The following is an 18,576-nucleotide window of genomic DNA, read 5'->3' as shown; positions in this document are numbered from 1 at the left end:
TTTTGGTATCAGCCTGACTCTTTGCCCGATATATGATAGTTCTGCTGATGTTTTATTGTTTATTGGTGAACATATCTTCATTCAGAGTTTTTGGAAAACTCATCAAACTCAAATGAATACGTTTTCTTCATAACCCATTTGGAATTATTCCTAATAAAATGATAAACTATGTAAAAAAAATTTAGACTGTACAAACATTAAATTCATGATAATAGAAGCCTCTGAGGAGGATGGGAGATAAATGAGCTTAGGAAAAGGAAGCTCCAACATATTTATAATGTCCTATTTTTGTGAGAAATATCTGAAGCAAAGTTATGAAATCTTAACATTTGTTAATTCTAAGCAATGGGCACTTGGGGCATTTATTATTATTATCAGTTTTTTTCTGCTTTTTCCCCAAAAAAACTTTTAAAATTGAAACAAAACGTAAATTTAAGTGTTACAAAAATTCCTAGTTTTAGGTATATGTTAGGTGCATCTGTTTTGAGTGAATCTGTATCAATGAAATCCAGTTTAGGAAGACAGAATATGAATGGGTGAAGCAGGCAGGGTTTGCTTATAAAACAAATATATTTTTTTAAATCCTGCCTGCTCCCTGGCCCTAGAGATATTTGAGATTACTTGGCCCAGAAACCCTCTGCTCTCAGGACCCTACAGATTTTTCTCCTTTCTCCTCTCCCGTCCCCAATCCAGGGAAGGGAAATTCTTCTTAGTTTGGTGAAGGTCCTTCTCCTTTCTTATCTGGCCAAGATCCTACGCCCATGCCGTTGAATACTTTGCCAAGGAAGCAAAATGTTTGGCAGTCATTATTTGTTCACCGACCCTACCCTACTTGCCACACTCTTCCCTCCCCGTTCCTCCCCACAACCCAAGGCAATAAGCATAAAGCTGACTAGCTGCTTGACGGGGGGAAGGAAAAGGGGAAAAACAAACAGGAAGTCTTAGAATGTGACTAAGGCACCCAACCATGGCTGCCATGTTTGGAGTGCTTGCTGTGTCATAGGCCTGTACTGTAGATCCTTTTACAGTGTTGTGAAATTTAAACTCACAAGATTCCTAAATTGGACTTGGTCTCCCCCACTCCCTTGCTTCTTTATTTGTCCACGTCACTTTCTACCCTTAGGTTACTATTCTACCCACTAAGGCCAAGCTAAAGTACATATGCGTATAAGCTGCCTCCCAGGAGAAGCTAGAACTTTGTTTTCAGAAAGCGTAGGAATACTCTTAGGAAATGGCTCAAGAAGACTATTCCCATATAGGACAGAGGCCCAGGGAAATGGCGAGGCAGGGAAGATGGCAGGAGAAGGGGAAACTAAGTGACCTCCTCCCACAGAAACGAATTTGAAGGAAAATTCTGTTGGGTTTCTAATTATTTCAAAGAATGTGGATACAGCTAATGAGCAGAAAGCAAAACTAAAAGACCGTAGGAAGATCTCTTAAGCTTTGTAACTTCTTCACGTTTGTAATTTGTTATCCTTTTTTTCTTATTAGTGAACAGAAGTAAAACCCTTGTGATCATAGGTTGTTTTACTTTTCTTTTTACTTTGCTTTCTATAATAATTCTAGTTCACATGTATCATGTACTGCTACTTGTATGCTAGACTTTAAGCTAGTATTTAAGATGCTTTATATGTATTAACTAATTTAATTTTTGCAATCACCCGGGGAGGCGGAAACAATTATTACATTTAAGATGAGGAAACTAAGGCTCAAACAATGTGCTCAAGGTCACAGAGGTTGAATTTGAGCTCTGGGTATCTCATTCTGAAGCCCATACTCTTAATTATTAAGATATATTGCCTCTCATTGTAAAATTGGCATGTACTGTTAATGTAATTTTGTAAAGTTGTGTGTGTGTGTGTTTAATAAAAACTTTGAAAGAAAATGGCAGTTGTACTTTAAGGGGAGGGCTAAGGGAGAGTAAAACGATGGTGGGGAGGAATGTGGAAAGACAGCAACAGATTCTGAATTCCAGAAGTTATGGAGGAGGATGCGGCAGAGTTAAAGAGGAAATAAAAAAGCAATTTGAACTCCTCAGCCTAGGACAAGGACAGTGAAGAGAAGGGGATGCTGGTAGGGAGGCTAGCCAGGTTCCCCAACAATTGGGGATAAGCATGGCTTCCCTGAGGTCATTTCTTCTTTACCTCACACCTTTCCTTGTCTACTTTTATAACCCCAATCTCTCCTGCTCTCAAGTGCACTAACCTTGTTCTGCCCAGTGGTTGTGGGAACAAGCTACTAACAGGAGTGAAACTCATTAAAATCCCCACCATCACCTGTTGTCGCGTCCAGCATGACGAGGGCTGTGGGGAGCGAGGAGGGCAGCGCAGGGTTAAGAAAAGACGGTAGTCACGAATAGAGTTTAAGTACTAGGGCCAAGGGACGGCAGCCTCAAAGACTGGGCTGGGGCGCCTAATAGGGCCCATGCATTAGCTTTTGTTAGTTCGGTGGGGGGCTGTGCCCACCTCTATGAACCCCCGGGGGTTCTCTTATTGGTGCCCACGTGACTGCACCTGGCTTGAGTTGTTCCTTCCGTGAGGAATCTTACCCGTCATTGGCTGACCAGCCATCTTTTTGGGGCCAAACAGGGAGACATAAGGTGCAAACACAAAGGTGAAGCAAAGTCCCTGAAAGGATCTGTCTCACAGACTCTCCTTTCTTTGGGGACAAGTACAAGGAGACAAACAGTTAGGCTGCTGCGTGGCCACAACCTATAAATGTGCGTGAGTATTTAACATTCTGTATAAGATTCAGGAGACTTTTTCACTTCCCAGATCTCATTTGCATATTGACATCTAAAGGACAGGAGTGAAGAAAATTGAGCTTCCCCTCCTCCAATCACAGTGTTATGGGCTATTATTACTGAAGAATGGCAGGAGAAAAAAAAAGTACAACTTGCAGTATTTTTTAATATCAATTCAGCCCTTTTAACTTTTCAGAGTGCAGTGACAACAACAACAAAAGTATTATTATATAGAAGAATGTTTTACTCTTTGCAAAGTCATTTTCCATCTGTTATTTCACTTTACCTGCATAACAACTCAGTGGAGAAGGTAATGCAGACATTATCAATCCCATTTTACAGATGAGGAACCTGAAATTCAAATAGATTACGTTTGTTTTCCTGAAGAGCTATCATAGATGCTTCATTCTTGGAAGTAATTGGCTCTTTCCATATAACTGTGAAACTTCAATCTGAATTTTAGATCAGATACTTCAGAATTTCAAATACTCCAGTATTTCAAGGCATTCTAAAGTCTACGCTCTTCTATCACCCTTTCCAAGCTCCAAACACTGCTCTCCTTGTCCTGCCTCTGTCACGTAGAGCAGATTGAAAAGGCATTCCACTTGCATAACCATCACTTACTGCACTGACTACCTGTATTCCTATTCACAAGTGATGATCCAGATCTTGGATATACCTTTTTCCTATGATGGTTTTAAAATAGGTCCATAAATTCTTTGAGACTCCTCCCTTCAAGAGTTGGAGACTAATTCTCTTCCCCTTAAGTGTGAGATGGACTTAATGATTTGCTTCTAATAAGTAGAATAAAATGGAAATGATGAAGACTAGGGAGGCTAGGTCAGAAAAATGCTGCAGCTTCCTCTCTGCTCTCTCGGATCACTCATGGCCAGCTGCCATGTAAGGAGGACACTCAAACAGCCCTGTGGAAAGGTCCAGGTGCTGAGGAACTTTGCCAACAACTGGCAAGGAACAGAGGCATCCTGCCAACAGCCATGTGAGTGAAGCATCTTAAAAGCAATCAGGCCTTCAGATGACTGGAGCCCCAGCCAATAGCTTTATTGCAACCTCCTAGGAGACCCCGAGTCAGAAGCACCCACCTAAGCCTCTTCCAGATTTCTGATTCTCAGAAGCTGTAAGATAATAAATGCTTTTTTGTTGTTGTTCTTGTTTTTATTGTTGCTGTTTCAAGCCTCAAAGTTTTGGGGTAATTTGATATGCAGAAATATATGACTAATACTGTTACTCAGATTCCTTTCCTGATTCCGGCTGATAATGTGACAAATGTTAAGGGTTCCACAGCTTGAGCACATTAGGGTGCTAACCACTGGGGTAAAAAGGGGAACTAAATTACAAGGAGATTCCGTGGAAGAACTAGACACATGACTGATTTAGTGTTTTAAAATAATCATTCTAGCTGATTTGTGGCAAATGAATTGTAAGAGAACAAGTGTGGCATCCGAGAAAGAAGTTGAGCTATTAGAATAAGTGAAAGAGAATGAGGCCTTGGACTAGAATGGCAACTTGTGACGATGAAGCAAAGTAAATGGATACTTTTACTGTATGGGGAGGTGTTGTGTTCTGTTTACAGGGAAGACTGGGGACAACCTGGCTTCAGTTTGAAATCACTTTCTTTGGGGCACCAATGACTTCTAACTGCTAAATCTAAAAATCCAATGGCCTTTTTCTAATCCTTTTTCTCCTTCATTCTACTATTTCCTTTGGCTCTGCTGGCACATTACTACCTGGTTTTCCTTCACCCTCTTGGACTGTTCTATCTCTGCCTTTCCTTCGGATTCCTCCCTATCTATCAATAGCAATACGATCTCTCTTTTACTCAGGGTTAAAATTTGGAGTTATTCTCAACTCTTCTCTCTTTTCTTCAACATATATTTGTCATGTCCCTAATATGCACCAGCTTGTATGTTAAACATGAGAGATACATGAATGCAAATAGGCATGGCCCCAGCTTTATGCAGTTGTTACTCTAGTGAGGAAGATAGACATCAAACAATCACATAAGTGAATATATATACAAGGAATATAGGGTTTGTTTGTTTTTTTCCTCCAATCCAAATATCTCTGCTTTACTCTAATTTTTAAATTATTTAAGAATAATGACATATAATAAACTGCACATATTTAAAGTGTACAATTTCATGAGTTTTGACATGACACCATCATCATAATCAAGATAATGCATACATTCATGTCCCTTTGTAATCTCTTTTACCTTCACCCTCTATATCCCCAAGGCAACCATGGACCTGCTTTCCAGCACTATAGTTTGAATGTTCTAGAATTTTATATAAGTGGAATCATACAGTATGGGTTCTTTCTTTGTTTGGCTTATTTTACTCAGCATAAATTTGAGAATCATCCATTGTTGCACTATCATGGTTCATTTCTTTTTATTTCTGAGAAGTACCCCATTGTGTGGATGATCACAATACATTTATTCATTCACCTGGTGATGAACTTTGGGATTGTTTCCAGTTTTTTGCTATTATAAAGTATTAAGAACATTTGTGTAGAAGTCTTTGTGGGCCCATATGTTCCTTTTTGGATAGATATTTAGGAGTAGAATGACTGAATCACATGGTAGGTGTATGTTTAACATTTTGAGTAACTGCCAAACTGTTTCCCAAAGTGGCTGTACCTTTACACGCCCACCAGCAGTATATGAGAGATCCGGTTTCTCCACATCCTCACCAATACCCAGATCAGACTTTTCAATTTTAGGTGTGTAATGGTATTTCATGGTGGTTTTAGTTTGCATTTCCCTAATGACTAATGATGTTGAACATCTTTTCATGTGTTTATTTATCATCCATACATCTTCTTTGGTGAACTATCTGTTCAAATCTTTTGCCCATTTTTAAATTGGGCTGGTTGTTATTATTGATCTTTGAGTGTTATTTATATGTCTGGATACAAGTCTTTAGTCAGATATGGGATTTGCAATATTTTCTCCTAGTCTGTGGCTTGATTTTAGTTCTCTTAACAATGCCTTTCAAAGAGCATTAGTTTTTAATTTTGATGAAGTCCAATATGTACATTTGTTCTTTTAAGGACTGTGGTTTTGGAATCATAGCTAAGAAATTTTGCGTCACCCCAGTCACAGAAAAGGGCAAACTGTAGCTTGAAGGAGCAGACTATAGGGACCAAGACCAACCAGGGCACTGGGCAAGGGAGATAAGGGAGGAGGAAGAAACCCATTTGCAGATGATAAGACTGCAAATGTAGATTTCAGACAAGCCGAGTGGCAGATATGGTTAGTTAGCATTCAGCATATATTCCTATCTCCTTCTAGTGTGCTTCCCTATACTGAAGAGGCTGAAAAGCTAAGGATTATATTTCTTAGAATACCTTGCAGCCAGTCAGATATACCCAGGTGAGATTTAGAAGGCAGAAGTGAGACAAAGGCTATTGTACTGCTACTTGGCTATTTCTCCTGGCAGGCAAGGTCATGGAGATATATTTTTACAGCAGTAATCCAGTGACGTCTCTAGTTTTGCAAATATTGAGAGGTGGTTGCATCAGAGTGTTGCAGCAGCAATGTCCTGATCATAGTTTCCAGACTCTGGGTCAGAACTGTAACTACTGGTTCTTAAATCGAGTCATCAGTGAGGATATCCAGGGGCCGCACCCTCCCTGACTGTGGCAGAGGTAGCAGCTTCCCTGGCAGAGCACTCTCCCGTGCTCTGGAGGTCATTCCTGGAGTTTCAGCCCAGAGTGGGCCTCTCGACTTTCCATTTGGTTTTGTAAACATCTGTGTCCTTGTATCCTTAAACTACTTGGAAGTGTTTTTGTTTCCTGCATTGAGTCCTGAGTGATAAGAGCAGTCAGATTGAATCTGGGAGGAATGATAAAGAAGAAAAGGACTTCGACTGTGTGGGAAGAATGTGACAATATATGAAGTCATTTGTTAGTTCAATGAGCATGTACCAGACATGAAGGGGGTACTATTTCGAGATACTAGGAATATCTACTTGCCCTGAAGGAGTTTACACAATCTGATGACTTCATGGTATGATGATGGAGATATGTCGGGACTCTGTGTGCTCACAGATGTGGAAAAGACATGAAAGAGGTGATCTGTAAGCTGGGTTTTAGTGGATGAGTAGAAATTAGTCAGCAAAGAGGAAGGGGAAGAACATTCTATCTGTAGTAGGGTAAATTATTACAAAAAACTTTTAAATAGCTCTGTTCATGTTTCTCCCCAACACCTTCCCAGGAAAGAGGAAGTGCGTGTTTCTGAAGACCTTAGAAGAGGAAGCTAGGGATAATGTAGGAGCTTCCTGGTGGGGAGGGCACAGGTGGAGGCAGGAGTTTGACAGTGCTTTGAATAAGGAGGTGGAAGCAGTTGACCTACGAGAGATTCTGGGCTCCTCTAGAGACTAACGGGGAGGCATCCTCAAGCTGGCTTTAACTTTTCAGTCTTCTTTATTCCCTTCCCTCTCATAAGAGAATTACAATGGCATAGGATTACCAGGCCAAGGCCAGGTTCAGTGCCAGGGTCATTACTTACTAGCAAATGGCCTGGGACATATTGTTTAACTTCTTTTAGTTTGTTTACTCACCTATATACTGAGAATGGTAATATTTCCCTCCTACTGTTGTAAAGGTCAAATCAGATAATGGATGTGAAAAAAAGTGTAAATTATGAAGCACTGTAAAAATATTATCCACTAGATAATAAGTCACTATTATCCAATAGATAACTAAGTCTTGTTGATTCTGTCTCAGGTATATCTCTGTGATGGGCTGAATTGTGTCCTTCTCAAATTCATATGTTGAAACCCTAACCCCCAATGTGACTGTATTTAGTGACAGGGCCTCTAAGGAATTGATTAAGGTTAAAGAAGGTCATAAGGGTGGGGCCCTAGTCTGATGAGACTGATGTCCTTATAAGACAAGGAAGAGACTCTAAAGCCGTCTCCCTCCCAGTGTGCACAGAGGATAGGCCCTGGAGGGCAGAGGGAGAAGGTGGCCATCTATAAGCCAGGAAGAAAGGTCTCACCAGAAACCAACCCGGATGGTGCCTTGACCTTTAACTTCTAGCTTCCAGGACTGTGAGAAAATAATTTCTGCTGTTTAAGACACCCAGTCTGTGGTATTTTATTATGTCAGCCCCAGCAGACTAAAGTAATCATTCCCCCAACGTTACTTCTCTTCATCACCCCCTACCCTGATTTGGTTCAAGCCCTTATCTTCTCCATATCGTCTCTGCAGACCTATTTGTATTCTCAAATGCTGCTAAAGGAATCTTTCCAAAGAGCATAGTAAAAAACTGTCTAGGACATAGAGCTATTTACAGCAGAAAGGGCAAACTTCTCAGCTGAGCGCAAGACTCCTCTTGAACTTGATTCAACCTGCCTTTCTAGCTTTGTCTCCTGTCCTTCCATGACACACTCTATGCTTCAGGCTAACTGAAATTCTTCCTGTTGTTCAGACATTCCACACTCTTTTACAGTTCCCCATTTCCACCTGTACTGTTCTTTCTACCCGAAATGCCTTTTCCCCTTCCTGATCACCCCTCTTTCCATCTTTTCTACCGAAATGCTTTTCCCCTTCCTGATCACCCCTCTTTCCATCACACTGTCTCACTTTTTCCTCTGGCACATCTCTTCATCCTTCAGTCCTGGTTCAAGTGTCATCTACTCCCTAGAGCCTTCCTTTATGGCTCCATCCTCAGGTCTTTTGGCAGCACTTTGTACACCCCTCTATTAGGACACTTACCACACTGTTTTGTAAACATTATTTTGAGAGTCTTCCCTACTAGATGGTGAGCACCTGAAAGAAAGACACCTATTCATTATTGAATCTTCCTTTGTATTTGAAACAAAGGAGGTACTGGATACGTATGTCTTAAACAAACAAACAAAAATCCCGCAGTCCAGACAAGACATACACAACAAATTAAACAACAACAGGCAGTAGGAGAACCATGAGTTATGTATCTGGGTATTCTCCAAGGCACCTAGCACAAAGTCTTGTATGTAGTAGACTCTCAGTAAATGTTGTTAAATTAAGTTCTAAATGAAAAGTGAAGAAAATAAGACTCATGATCATTTAAATCTGGGAAAACTCCAGGATAGGTTTTTTTTTTTTGTTTGTTTGTTTTATTAGGGAAGGGGAACAGGACTTTATTGGGGAACAGTGTCTACTTCCAGGACTTTTTTCCAAGTCAAGTTGTCCTTTCGATCTTAGTTGTGGAGGGTGCCATTCAACTTCAAGTTGTTGTCTTTTCGGTCTTAGTTGTGGAGGGCGCAGCTCAGCTCCAGGTCCAGTTGCCTTGCTAGTTGCAGGGGGTGCAGCCCACCATCCCTTGTGGGAGTCAAACCGGCAACCCTGTGGTTGAGAGGACGCGCTCCAACCAACTGAGCCATCCGGGAGGCAGCTCAGCTCAAGGTGCCCTATTCAATCTTAGTAGCAGGGGGCACTGCCCACCATCCTTTGCAGGACTCGAGGAATCAAACCAGCAACCTTGTGGTTGAGAGCCTACTGGCCCATGTGCGAATTGAACCGACAGCCTTCGGAGTTAGGAGCACGGAGCTCTAACCACCTGAGCCACCGGGCCGGCCCCCAGGATAGGTTTCAAAAGCTGATATCCACCAATATGACACCAATGATCCCATCTGGTGCCTTTAAACTTGGTCCATACTCCTCTTCTTCCTCTCTACTTTGCCTTCCCTGCTCCAGACTGTGAGGGCTTTTGAAGTCGGGGGGTCTCTTATTCATCTTTGTAGCTTGTATTTTTTATCTACTGGTCTCTAGCCAGATGCTTTGCACATGATATGCATCCAATAAGTGTTTGTTGCATTTTGTTAAAAACTAAAGATTATGCTGAGCCTGGGTGGGATTTGAATCGGCTGCATAGAAGAAAGCAGAAGTCCAGGTCAGGGACCCAGCAGAAGTATATTTGCTTCCTAGTGCTGTGTTAACAAATTACCACAAACTTGGTGGCTTAAAACAACACAAGTTTATTATCTTACAGTGCTAGAAGTTAGAAGCCTGAAAATTGGTCTTACAGGGCTAAAATTAAAGTGTAAACAAGGTTGTGTTCCTGCTAAAGACTGTAGGGGACAATCTGTTTCCTTGACTTTTCCAGTTTCTAGAGGATGCTGCATTCCTAGGCTTGTGGCTCAGTATCACTCTGACCTCTGCTTCTGTTGTCACACCTCCTTCTCTCATTCTGACCCTTCTACCTTCCTTTTATAAGGACCCTTGCGATTACATTGAGCTCACCTGGATGTTCCAGGATAATCTTCCCATCTCAAGATCCTTAATCATATCTGCAAAGTTCCTTTTGCCATTTAAAATAACATATTCACAGGTTCTGGGGATTAGGACAAGGGCACTTTGGAGAGCCACTATTCTGTCTACCCCAAGGAGCAAATCTGAAGACATACCTAATGGTTGGAGATGGACCCCTCGTGCTGAAGCAAAGTGTTCATGAAATATTAGAGCTGGGTAAGATAGGAACAGTAGATTAAAGAGGCACTGGGGTTTGGAGATTGAATACCAGTCTAAATTTTGGCTTTATCCTGTATAAAGTAAGAAAGCTTTGAAGGTGGGTGAGCAGAGAGTCAACAATGAAAGCAGTAATCTAGCAGACTCCAGAAGACTCTAGATTATGGAAATCTGGTGGTAAAGCAAAATGAAAAATAAAAGATTTGGGACCAAGAGACCACACAAGGTAAATACACTGCTGTTTACTGTCTTATCAAATTTCTTCTTTTCTGCTAGATGATCCTTGAGCATCCATAATAAATAACTGATGAATTATTTCCCTTCATGGGTTCTCAATTTTTTTGTCTAGTAGAAGTCTTCAGTAATGTTATAACTCCTCTGCCCAGAAGAATCTGCTATAGCAGTTGGGAAAGTGTGTGTTTGGAGTAAGAGGTAGGAAAAGATGTGAGATGGTTGGTTTGCCTAATGGATTTGTTAAAAACTAAAGATTATGCTGAGCCTGGGTGGGATTTGAATCGGCTGCATAGAAGAAAGCAGAAGAGGCTGAGCTTCTTGGGAGAGAGTTTCAATGGTCTGGAAAAACCGGGACTTCACTTTTTGGTTGTAAACAATAGAAACCCAACTCGGACTGACTTAGAAAAAAGCATAATTTACCAGCTTTAAAAAGCATCGATATGCTGATGATTTCCAAATCGATATTGCTAGCCTGGATCTCCTGTCTCATATGTATCCATTACCTAGTGGCTACCTCTGCTTGGATGTCCAATCAGCAAGTCAAACTCAAGGTGGCCCAAACCACGTTCCTGATTTTCCCTTTCTGTCTCTCCCTCAATAAATCTACTCTTCTCACAATCTTTCTCCATTTCAGTGAATGAAATTTCCACACTCCCAATTGCTCAGATCAAATGCTTTGGTATGCTCTTTCATTCACCCTCCACATTCAAACTGGCAAGCAATTCTATTGGCAGTATTTTCAAATCTACCACCAATCTGACCATCTGGGGGCTTCTGGTCCAAGATGGTGGCATAGGAAGATCCTGAACTCCCCTCTTCCCATGGACACATTGAATTTACGCCTACAGGCAGAGCAAATCCCCCTGAAGAAGAACTGAGAGGTGACTGAACAGCTTCTGCACAACAAATGAGAGACCACACAGAAACAGGTAGGACAGCTGGAGACACAGCACTGTGAGCGCTCCAACCCAACGTACCCCCCGCAGCTGGGAGGGATCACAGAAGCGCCCACACACTTTTGTCTGCCTTGGGGCACTGGGACACAACAGTGGTTTAAAGGACACGTAGGCTATATGGCAAGGAAATCCATTTACTCACCCTAGAGCATTTGCCAAGCCAGAGGAGAGCTTTGGGAACTCTCTCCAGGCTCCAAGGCATCAGAGCATCATTTGTGGCCCCATCCCCTTGATCACAAGGTAGGTGCTGGATCCAGGTACTCTAACCACAGGCTAAAGCCATCCCAGTGCGCCTCATGCCCTAAGCCCACAACAGATCCGCTGCTTGTCCCTTGGACTCTCTGAGGCCCTCGCCTGTTTTATCCACAGCTCTGGGTCTGTGTGGCTTTTCCCTGGGCCTCCCTGTGAGCTGCTCTAGCTCTAGCTTCCAGCCAGCCTGCCAAGGCACCCCTACACCACTTGTCCCCAGAACTCTCCTCGGCTCTCACCTGCGCTAGCTACAGCTCCCACCCAAGTGTGGCTTGTCCCCTGGACTCCCTGAAGACCACCTCCACTTCAGCTACAGCCCCAGCTGCTTAACCCTGGGAATCCCTGAGGCTCTCAGCTGCTCCAGGCTCAGTTCCAGACCCCAGGGACTACCTGAAGCCTGAGCCCACTCCAGCTACAACTCCGACCAACCTGCCAAGGCGGTCCTTGGTGCAGCTTGCCGGTGGGACTTCCCTCCACCAGTGCCCACTCCAGCTACAGCTCCAGGCCCCAGTGAGGCTTGCTCCTAGGATGCCCTGCAGCCCATGCATGCTCCAGGTCCATAGTGTTTTGCCTAATTCATAGAAAAAAACACAGAGAGACAGCTAAAATGAGACAAAGAAATGTGTTCCACACGAAAGACAAAACTCCAGAAAAATAAATCAATGAAACAGAGACAAACAATCTGTCAGCTAGAGTTAAAAACACTGGTTATCAGGATGCTTAATGAACTTAGGAGAAGAATAGATACGTTCTGAGAACTTCAACAAAGGGATAGAAAATATAAAACCGAACTTGTCAGAATGGAAGAACACAATAACTAAAATGAAAACTACAACAGCAGATTAGTTGACGCAGAAGAATGAGTTAGAGAGCTGGAAGTCAAGGAAGAGGAAATTACTCAATCAGAACAGCAAAAAGAAAAAAGAATTTTGAAAAATGAGGACAATTTAAGGGACTCCTGTCCTGGGACAACATCAAGTATACCAACATTTGAATCATAGGGGTCTCAGGAGGAGAAAAGAGAAAGAAAGGGACAGAATACCCATTTGAAGAAATAATGACTGAAAACTTCCCCAACCTGGTGAAAGAAAGACCTGGTGAAAGGTCCAGGAAGCACAGAGAGTCCCAAACAAGGTGAACCCAAGGAGGACCACACCAAGACACATCATAATTAAAATGCCAAAAGTTAAATCAACAAGAATTTGGTTTTTCACTTCCAAGTTGGAAATAAACAGACACAAATAAACAGCTATATTTCAAATGGGTAACAACCAGATTAAAGAAAAATGAAAAGAAAGAATCCAAGTAAGTTAGCTATAGTACTTTTACTACCCGCAGTCTGAAGATCAAAGGACCAAAAGAACTGCAAAGAAAACTTAAATTTGACTTAAAAGGTTAGTAGGTTTATTGTTAATAGTGGTGTGGGTATAGAAATTCTGAAACAAGTTTATGTGTATTGAGCAAAGGAGTAAATGTATCTATCGATCTTGTTAGGAACCAGGCTTTTCACAGTGAGAGAAAGGAGCTACAAATATAAAATGGTGAAAGGCAAGAATGATATGTAATGGCTGTTTCCCCAGTCTGTCCACTGAAAGGACACGAGCAAAGACACCTCAGTGGCAATGAGCACACCTAGTTTCCAGATCTTGGGTTCTAATATCACTCCCCACTATAAAGAACCAAGGATCCTTAGCAAAATGGCTGAGTCCAGGGCTGGCCCTGGGAGAGTAAGCCTGAATCATTTTGTGCCAGACTAAGAATGTGCTCAAAGAATGACAGGCACAGAAGCCAGCTTGAAGGAGCTCCCACGGGACAAATCTGGGATAATCTGAGCATCAAAATAAGTAATGATAGTGATGGATTATAAACCATTGAATAAATCAGAATCCTTGGATCCATAGTGACAGAAGTACATAAATAAATAAGGGAGAAGGGAAGACCCTTACAGTAAAATGTTAATTAATAAATGCAGAAAGAATGATGGAGTTTAAAAATCACCATTTGGCAATCATTATAATAATTTGATTCACACAAGAGCCATCAATATAAGGAACAGGATGTTCACATGGCTTCAGATAATGTCCCTACAGTCTAGTTATTAATTACAAAGAGGAAAATAGTAACTAAGTAGAGAAAATTGGAGGACATGTTCAGGACTTGGTGATCAAAGTTAATCACCAATATGGAAACAAGTCACAATTGCCTGCCACCTGATAGGATCAATGAGAAGAGCATAGCATCACTTCTGGGGTGTTCCTGCCACCTGTGCATAACTTGAATCTAATGAAGTATCAGACGAACCCAAATTGAGGAACATTCTACAAAATAACTGGCCCCATCTCTTCGAAATGTCAAAGTTGAGAAGGACAAAGAAAGACAGAATTAAGACCGATCTAGATAAAGGTAGGCTGAAGAGACATGACAACTGAAATGCAACAGGTGATTCTGGATTGGATCCTGGACTTGAAAAGTTCATTAGTACAGAGGAAAAAAAGAAGATCTGACCATTTCTCTTTGCCTGTACAGCTACTGTCCTACTCCAAACCACCATCAATCTCTCACCTGTATTATTTTATTATCATGCCTCTATTTAGTTTGTTTTCAATGTAAGAGCCAGAACGAGCCTTTAAAACATAAATTAGATCATGTCACTCCTCTGCTCAAAATCCTCCAATGGCTACTTAACCTACTTAGAGAATAACCAAAGTCCTTACAGTATCCTACAATGCCCTGCATAATATGTCTTCTGGTTACTTTTCTGACCTCATCTGTTACTACTCTTTCCCTTGCTCATTACGCTCCAGCCACAACGGCCTCCTTGCTGTTTCTCTAACACATCAGCCTTAGTATGCACTTGCCGTTCCCTCTGCCTGGATCATTCTTCCCCCAGTGTCCACATGGCTTACTCCCTCACTTTCTTCCGATTTTTATCCAAATGTTATCTTATTAGTGAGGCCTTCTCTGGTTACCCTATTTAAAATTTCAATTCCCCCACCTCTACCCCCTTTCAGTTTTATTTTTATTAACATTGATAACTAACATCTATACATTTTACTTATTTATTGTCCACTTCTTTTCCTACCCAGAATGTAAATTCCAGGAGGGCAAGATGTATGCGTTTTTTGTTCACAGATGTATCGTCAATGCCTAAAACAATATTTGACATATGATGAGCTTTTCAGTATATATTTGTTGGATCAATGAATGAAAAGTCAAGGAGAGAACGTCAGGCATGGTTGGATTTCGCTTTTCAGCCCATTACGAGAACTCTGTCTTTATCTCTTAGTTTTGCTTTCCTCTGCATTGGCTTCATTCTCAAGCAGGCTTGAGGTGCGATGGCACGACCGACACCAGCCGCTCCAGATTTACGTTCTAACAATTTAGCAGCCCTGATGGAAATAGAGTACCTCTTTCCTGATTGCTCCAGTGAAAGCCTTAGAAATGAGTCATATTCTGGGTGTTGGTCAAGGGCCAGTCCTAAAACAATCTCTAAAGGGAAAGGCAGAAAATCCTGTGACTGGTCAGGCCTGGGTCATGGGGGCTCCCTGGAATGGGAGTAAAGTTCAGCTCTACTTGGACTGAGAATAGGGAAACGGTGGCTCCCTAAAAGGAAATGGGGTGCTATCACATGAAGAAGGGATGGAGGCTAAGCTGGCAGAAACAACAGGTGTCCATCACGATCATCAATGATTAGCCACCAGCAGACCTAGCCCAGAACAGCATTCTTCTCCTGCCCCTCCATTTTCACACCCAGACAGATCTACCTCTGAACTTTAAAAGGTCCTCTCCCTCAAATGCCTTTCACCTGTCTCTCTCAGTTAAGGTCTTCCTCATTCCTCAATGCCAGTTTCAAACATGAGCTCCCTTTTGATGACTCTTAACAGATGTAGTCTCTCTCCCTCTTCTGAGCGTCCTAGTAATTTCTACTTCTCTTGTAGTTATTTTTCACACTTTGCTCCATATTTTACTTATTGGTATACATTGTGAGCTCCTTGTGGGAAAGGGCCAGATCCATTTCCTGGCAGTCCAAGCCGACAGCTCACACTCACCGGTAAGTGCGGTGAAAAGATGCACACTAGGGCCGCCAGGGAGCGCTAGGCGCCAGGCGCGAGGCCGCCGGGGGCGGGAGGCGCGGTGATTGGTAAGTGTGGTCGTCAATCGGGCATGGGAGGGGGCGGGCCGGCCGACCGGGAGGTTTGTGGGCGGGAGGCGGGGCCTCCATGAATGGGGAGCCCGGAGAGCAGGCTGCAGTCCGCGCAGGCGGGGGGAAGCCGGAGTCCCGGCGGGGAGTGGGAGGGAGGAAGCGAAGTGGGGGTGGGGGGGAGAGGGAAAGAGAGCGCGGGGCGGGGAGGGGCAGTGCCGGGGCGGCGCGCGGAGAGCCGCGAGGCGCGGGTGTGAGCGAGAGCCGTGGCTGCAGTGCCGGGCGTTTCTGTGCCACTGTCCGCTGCGCCTCCTGCGCCGTCGCCGAGCGCCATCGCCGGCGGGACCCCCGCGGAGTCCCCGGCGCCCCCGACCGGGCGGAGGAGTCAGGACTGGGAAAGCCGGCGCTGAGAGAGGAGCCGGGTCCTAGCGGCCGAGCCTAAAGCCCCCGGGCGTGGAGGTGGGGGGCTGAGGCCCCCGAGGGGGCCCCGCGGCGATGGGCAACCTGGAGAGCGCCGAGGGGGGAGCAGGCGAACCGCCCTCTGTCTCCCTGCTGCCGCCGCCCGGCAAGATGCCGATGCCTGAGCCCTGTGAGCTGGAAGAGAGGTTCGCCTTGGTGCTGGTGAGAGCGGAGCTCAGTCTCTTCCCCCTCCTCCCGCCCCCCAGGTCCCAGAGCTCCGTGTGGGACTTGGCCTCAGTTCCCCCGTCCGGCCCACCCCTTCAGTCAGGGCTTCCGACAGACCCCGGCGTCCAGTGCCTTTCCGGGAACCTCTGAGCGGACGCCGGCCGGCGGGGACAGCCCTATCCGGGACCTCCCGACCGACGCTTCAACCGCTGGACGCTTAGGAGGAAGGGTCCCCCGCTCGGGACCGCCCCGGGATCCAGACTTCTTCTCCCCCATTCCCGCCTTCTGCTGTCCTTCTTAGTTCTCCCCACTTCCCCGACAGTCTCCCCGGGTCCCTAGAATTCTCATTCCTAAGCCTCGCGCTGGTGCGGGGGAATTCAGAAGCTTGGGGCCGGCCCACTCCTCTGCCTAAGTCAGGGCTCTCTGACTGGGGAGACCGCCTCTCGTGTTAACATGGAGGCTTTCCAGGGAGTGGGTCCCACTCCCAGCCCGGACCAGATGTTTGGGGGAGCGAAGGGGGAATGGGGAGGGGGCTGGCAGCTCTTGGAGGGGGTGGAATAAAGAGTGATGCCATTCTACTTATTTTCAGAACGGCCTGCAGGCATCCTGCAAAGTTATAGTGGGATTTGCCTAAAAGGGCTGAACATGTGGATAAGCCATTTCACCAGTGTATTTTTCCAATTGAAACAATACACAAACCAACCCGCCCTCCTCCCCTTTTATGTCAAGCCTCAGTGGCTGGTCGGTGTTCCTTGCTTGTGCTTTTTAAAAAGTCTTTTGTAGGTAACCAAATGATCTGTACAGATGAGTTTTTAGAGCTGACTTTGGGATTCTCCTTTGGCGTGGGAATTGGACTTTTGATGTGGTGGCTGTGAAAGAGAGGGTCTCAGCTGATATCACTGGGATGGAGCCTAAGAATATGTTGGAGCTAAAAATGAAGTTTTGGAGAAAGAAAGTGAACTAGGTGATGGAATATTTGCTAACAGAGTAACAGACTTGGGGAAATGGTTCCTAGTTCCTCAATGCTGCCGTTATTGTTGGTATGGCCTGCAGGGCTGACTTCGCCTTTGCCCACGAGGACGGATAAGTTGTGGACTTAGCAGCCTTCTTGGATTTCATCTGCCTTGGAATAGCCAGATTAGATCTGTTGGCATCAGTGGAGCTGTCGAGAGATCCTGGCCTCTGATGGTGGAGAGCTTGACATCGGCCCACTGGTACCACAGCCAAAGCAGAGAGGCTCCATGGGGCTCCATGGAGAGCAGTGTCACTGGCAGCTCTCTGCCCACCAGCTCAGCGAAGGACCAGAGGGATCTGGGCCACACATCCTGTGCCCCTCTGAATTTCCCCTAGCCTCCTCAGGGGGATAGAGTGAGTCAGTGATTACTAATGTGCTGTGGCCATCTCAGAGGCTGAGGAGGAGAGCCTGGGATTCTGTGCTCTTGAGAACAAGAGCTCAACTGTTGGGAAAAAGAGTGGGAGGGAATCTGCACTCCAGTGGGGGTATGAAAACCCCCAGTGAGCTGGCACAAGGTAGCGTCAGAAATTGGAGAGAAAGGGATGGTGGACTCCGGTGGCCTGGGGAGGGGGCTGCCTTAGGTAGGGGCTGCCAGACCATTTGTTGTGAGAACTCATAACTGGAGTCGGTCATGTCTTCGTTGGAGCTTGGTTGATACATTTGTTTAGTTGGCGAATTGATGGCTTAATATCCACAAAATGCACGTGGTGTCCTGATTACTAGCCAGAGCACCCAGACAACCTAGGTTAAGCAGGGGACCAGACCACCCACTTGCAAACCTTCCTTTCTATATAAAGTTTTGATTTGTTTCCTTGTGGCTTTTGTTTTGGTCTTGTTTCTGTGTGCCTGAGCTGCTGCTGCTGGGGGGTTGGAACAGGGCAGGCCAGGGCTAGTTAGCTGTCTTAGGAGAGAAGGGGATTTTACCTCAACTTTTCCAACACAGGGAAATCATGCTTTCTTGGGCATTTGAGTTCTTCTCTGGGGGCTCTTCAAGATCCCTTTTCCTCTGGTCCTGAAATGTGCTCTTTCTGCTATCCTTCGGGAACCGTGCTGGCTGTTGGATGTTTGACCCTGGAACAGGCTCAGGTATATTTCTTGAACAGTCAGTGAGAAGCAGAGTATAGTAGAAAAAGCAAGG

General features: G+C 44.4%; 1 protein-coding gene across 5 annotated transcripts in view; it reads left to right on the top strand.

The window, feature by feature from the left end:
* The first annotated feature begins 15,949 nt into the window (after window positions 1-15,949).
* FMNL3 (formin like 3) overlaps window positions 15,950-18,576 on the top strand; it is a 50,006-nt gene continuing 47,379 nt past the window's right edge. For 3 of the 5 annotated variants that reach the window (XM_033117084.1, XM_033117083.1, XM_033117086.1), the window contains exon 1: window positions 15,951-16,420. In XM_033117084.1, coding sequence (XP_032972975.1) covers window positions 16,295-16,420 — 126 coding nt within the window. In that variant the 5' untranslated portion in view covers window positions 15,951-16,294. Of the gene's footprint in view, window positions 16,421-18,576 lie in introns of all 5 variants that reach the window. The other 2 variants (XM_033117088.1, XM_033117085.1) reach the window with 1 other exon arrangement.

The sequence above is a fragment of the Rhinolophus ferrumequinum genome, chromosome 10, assembly GCF_004115265.2.
Source record: "Rhinolophus ferrumequinum isolate MPI-CBG mRhiFer1 chromosome 10, mRhiFer1_v1.p, whole genome shotgun sequence".
Classification (NCBI taxonomy): domain Eukaryota; kingdom Metazoa; phylum Chordata; class Mammalia; order Chiroptera; family Rhinolophidae; genus Rhinolophus; species Rhinolophus ferrumequinum.
Note: the sequence above shows the minus strand (reverse complement) of the source record. Positions and strands in the feature narration are given on the sequence as shown.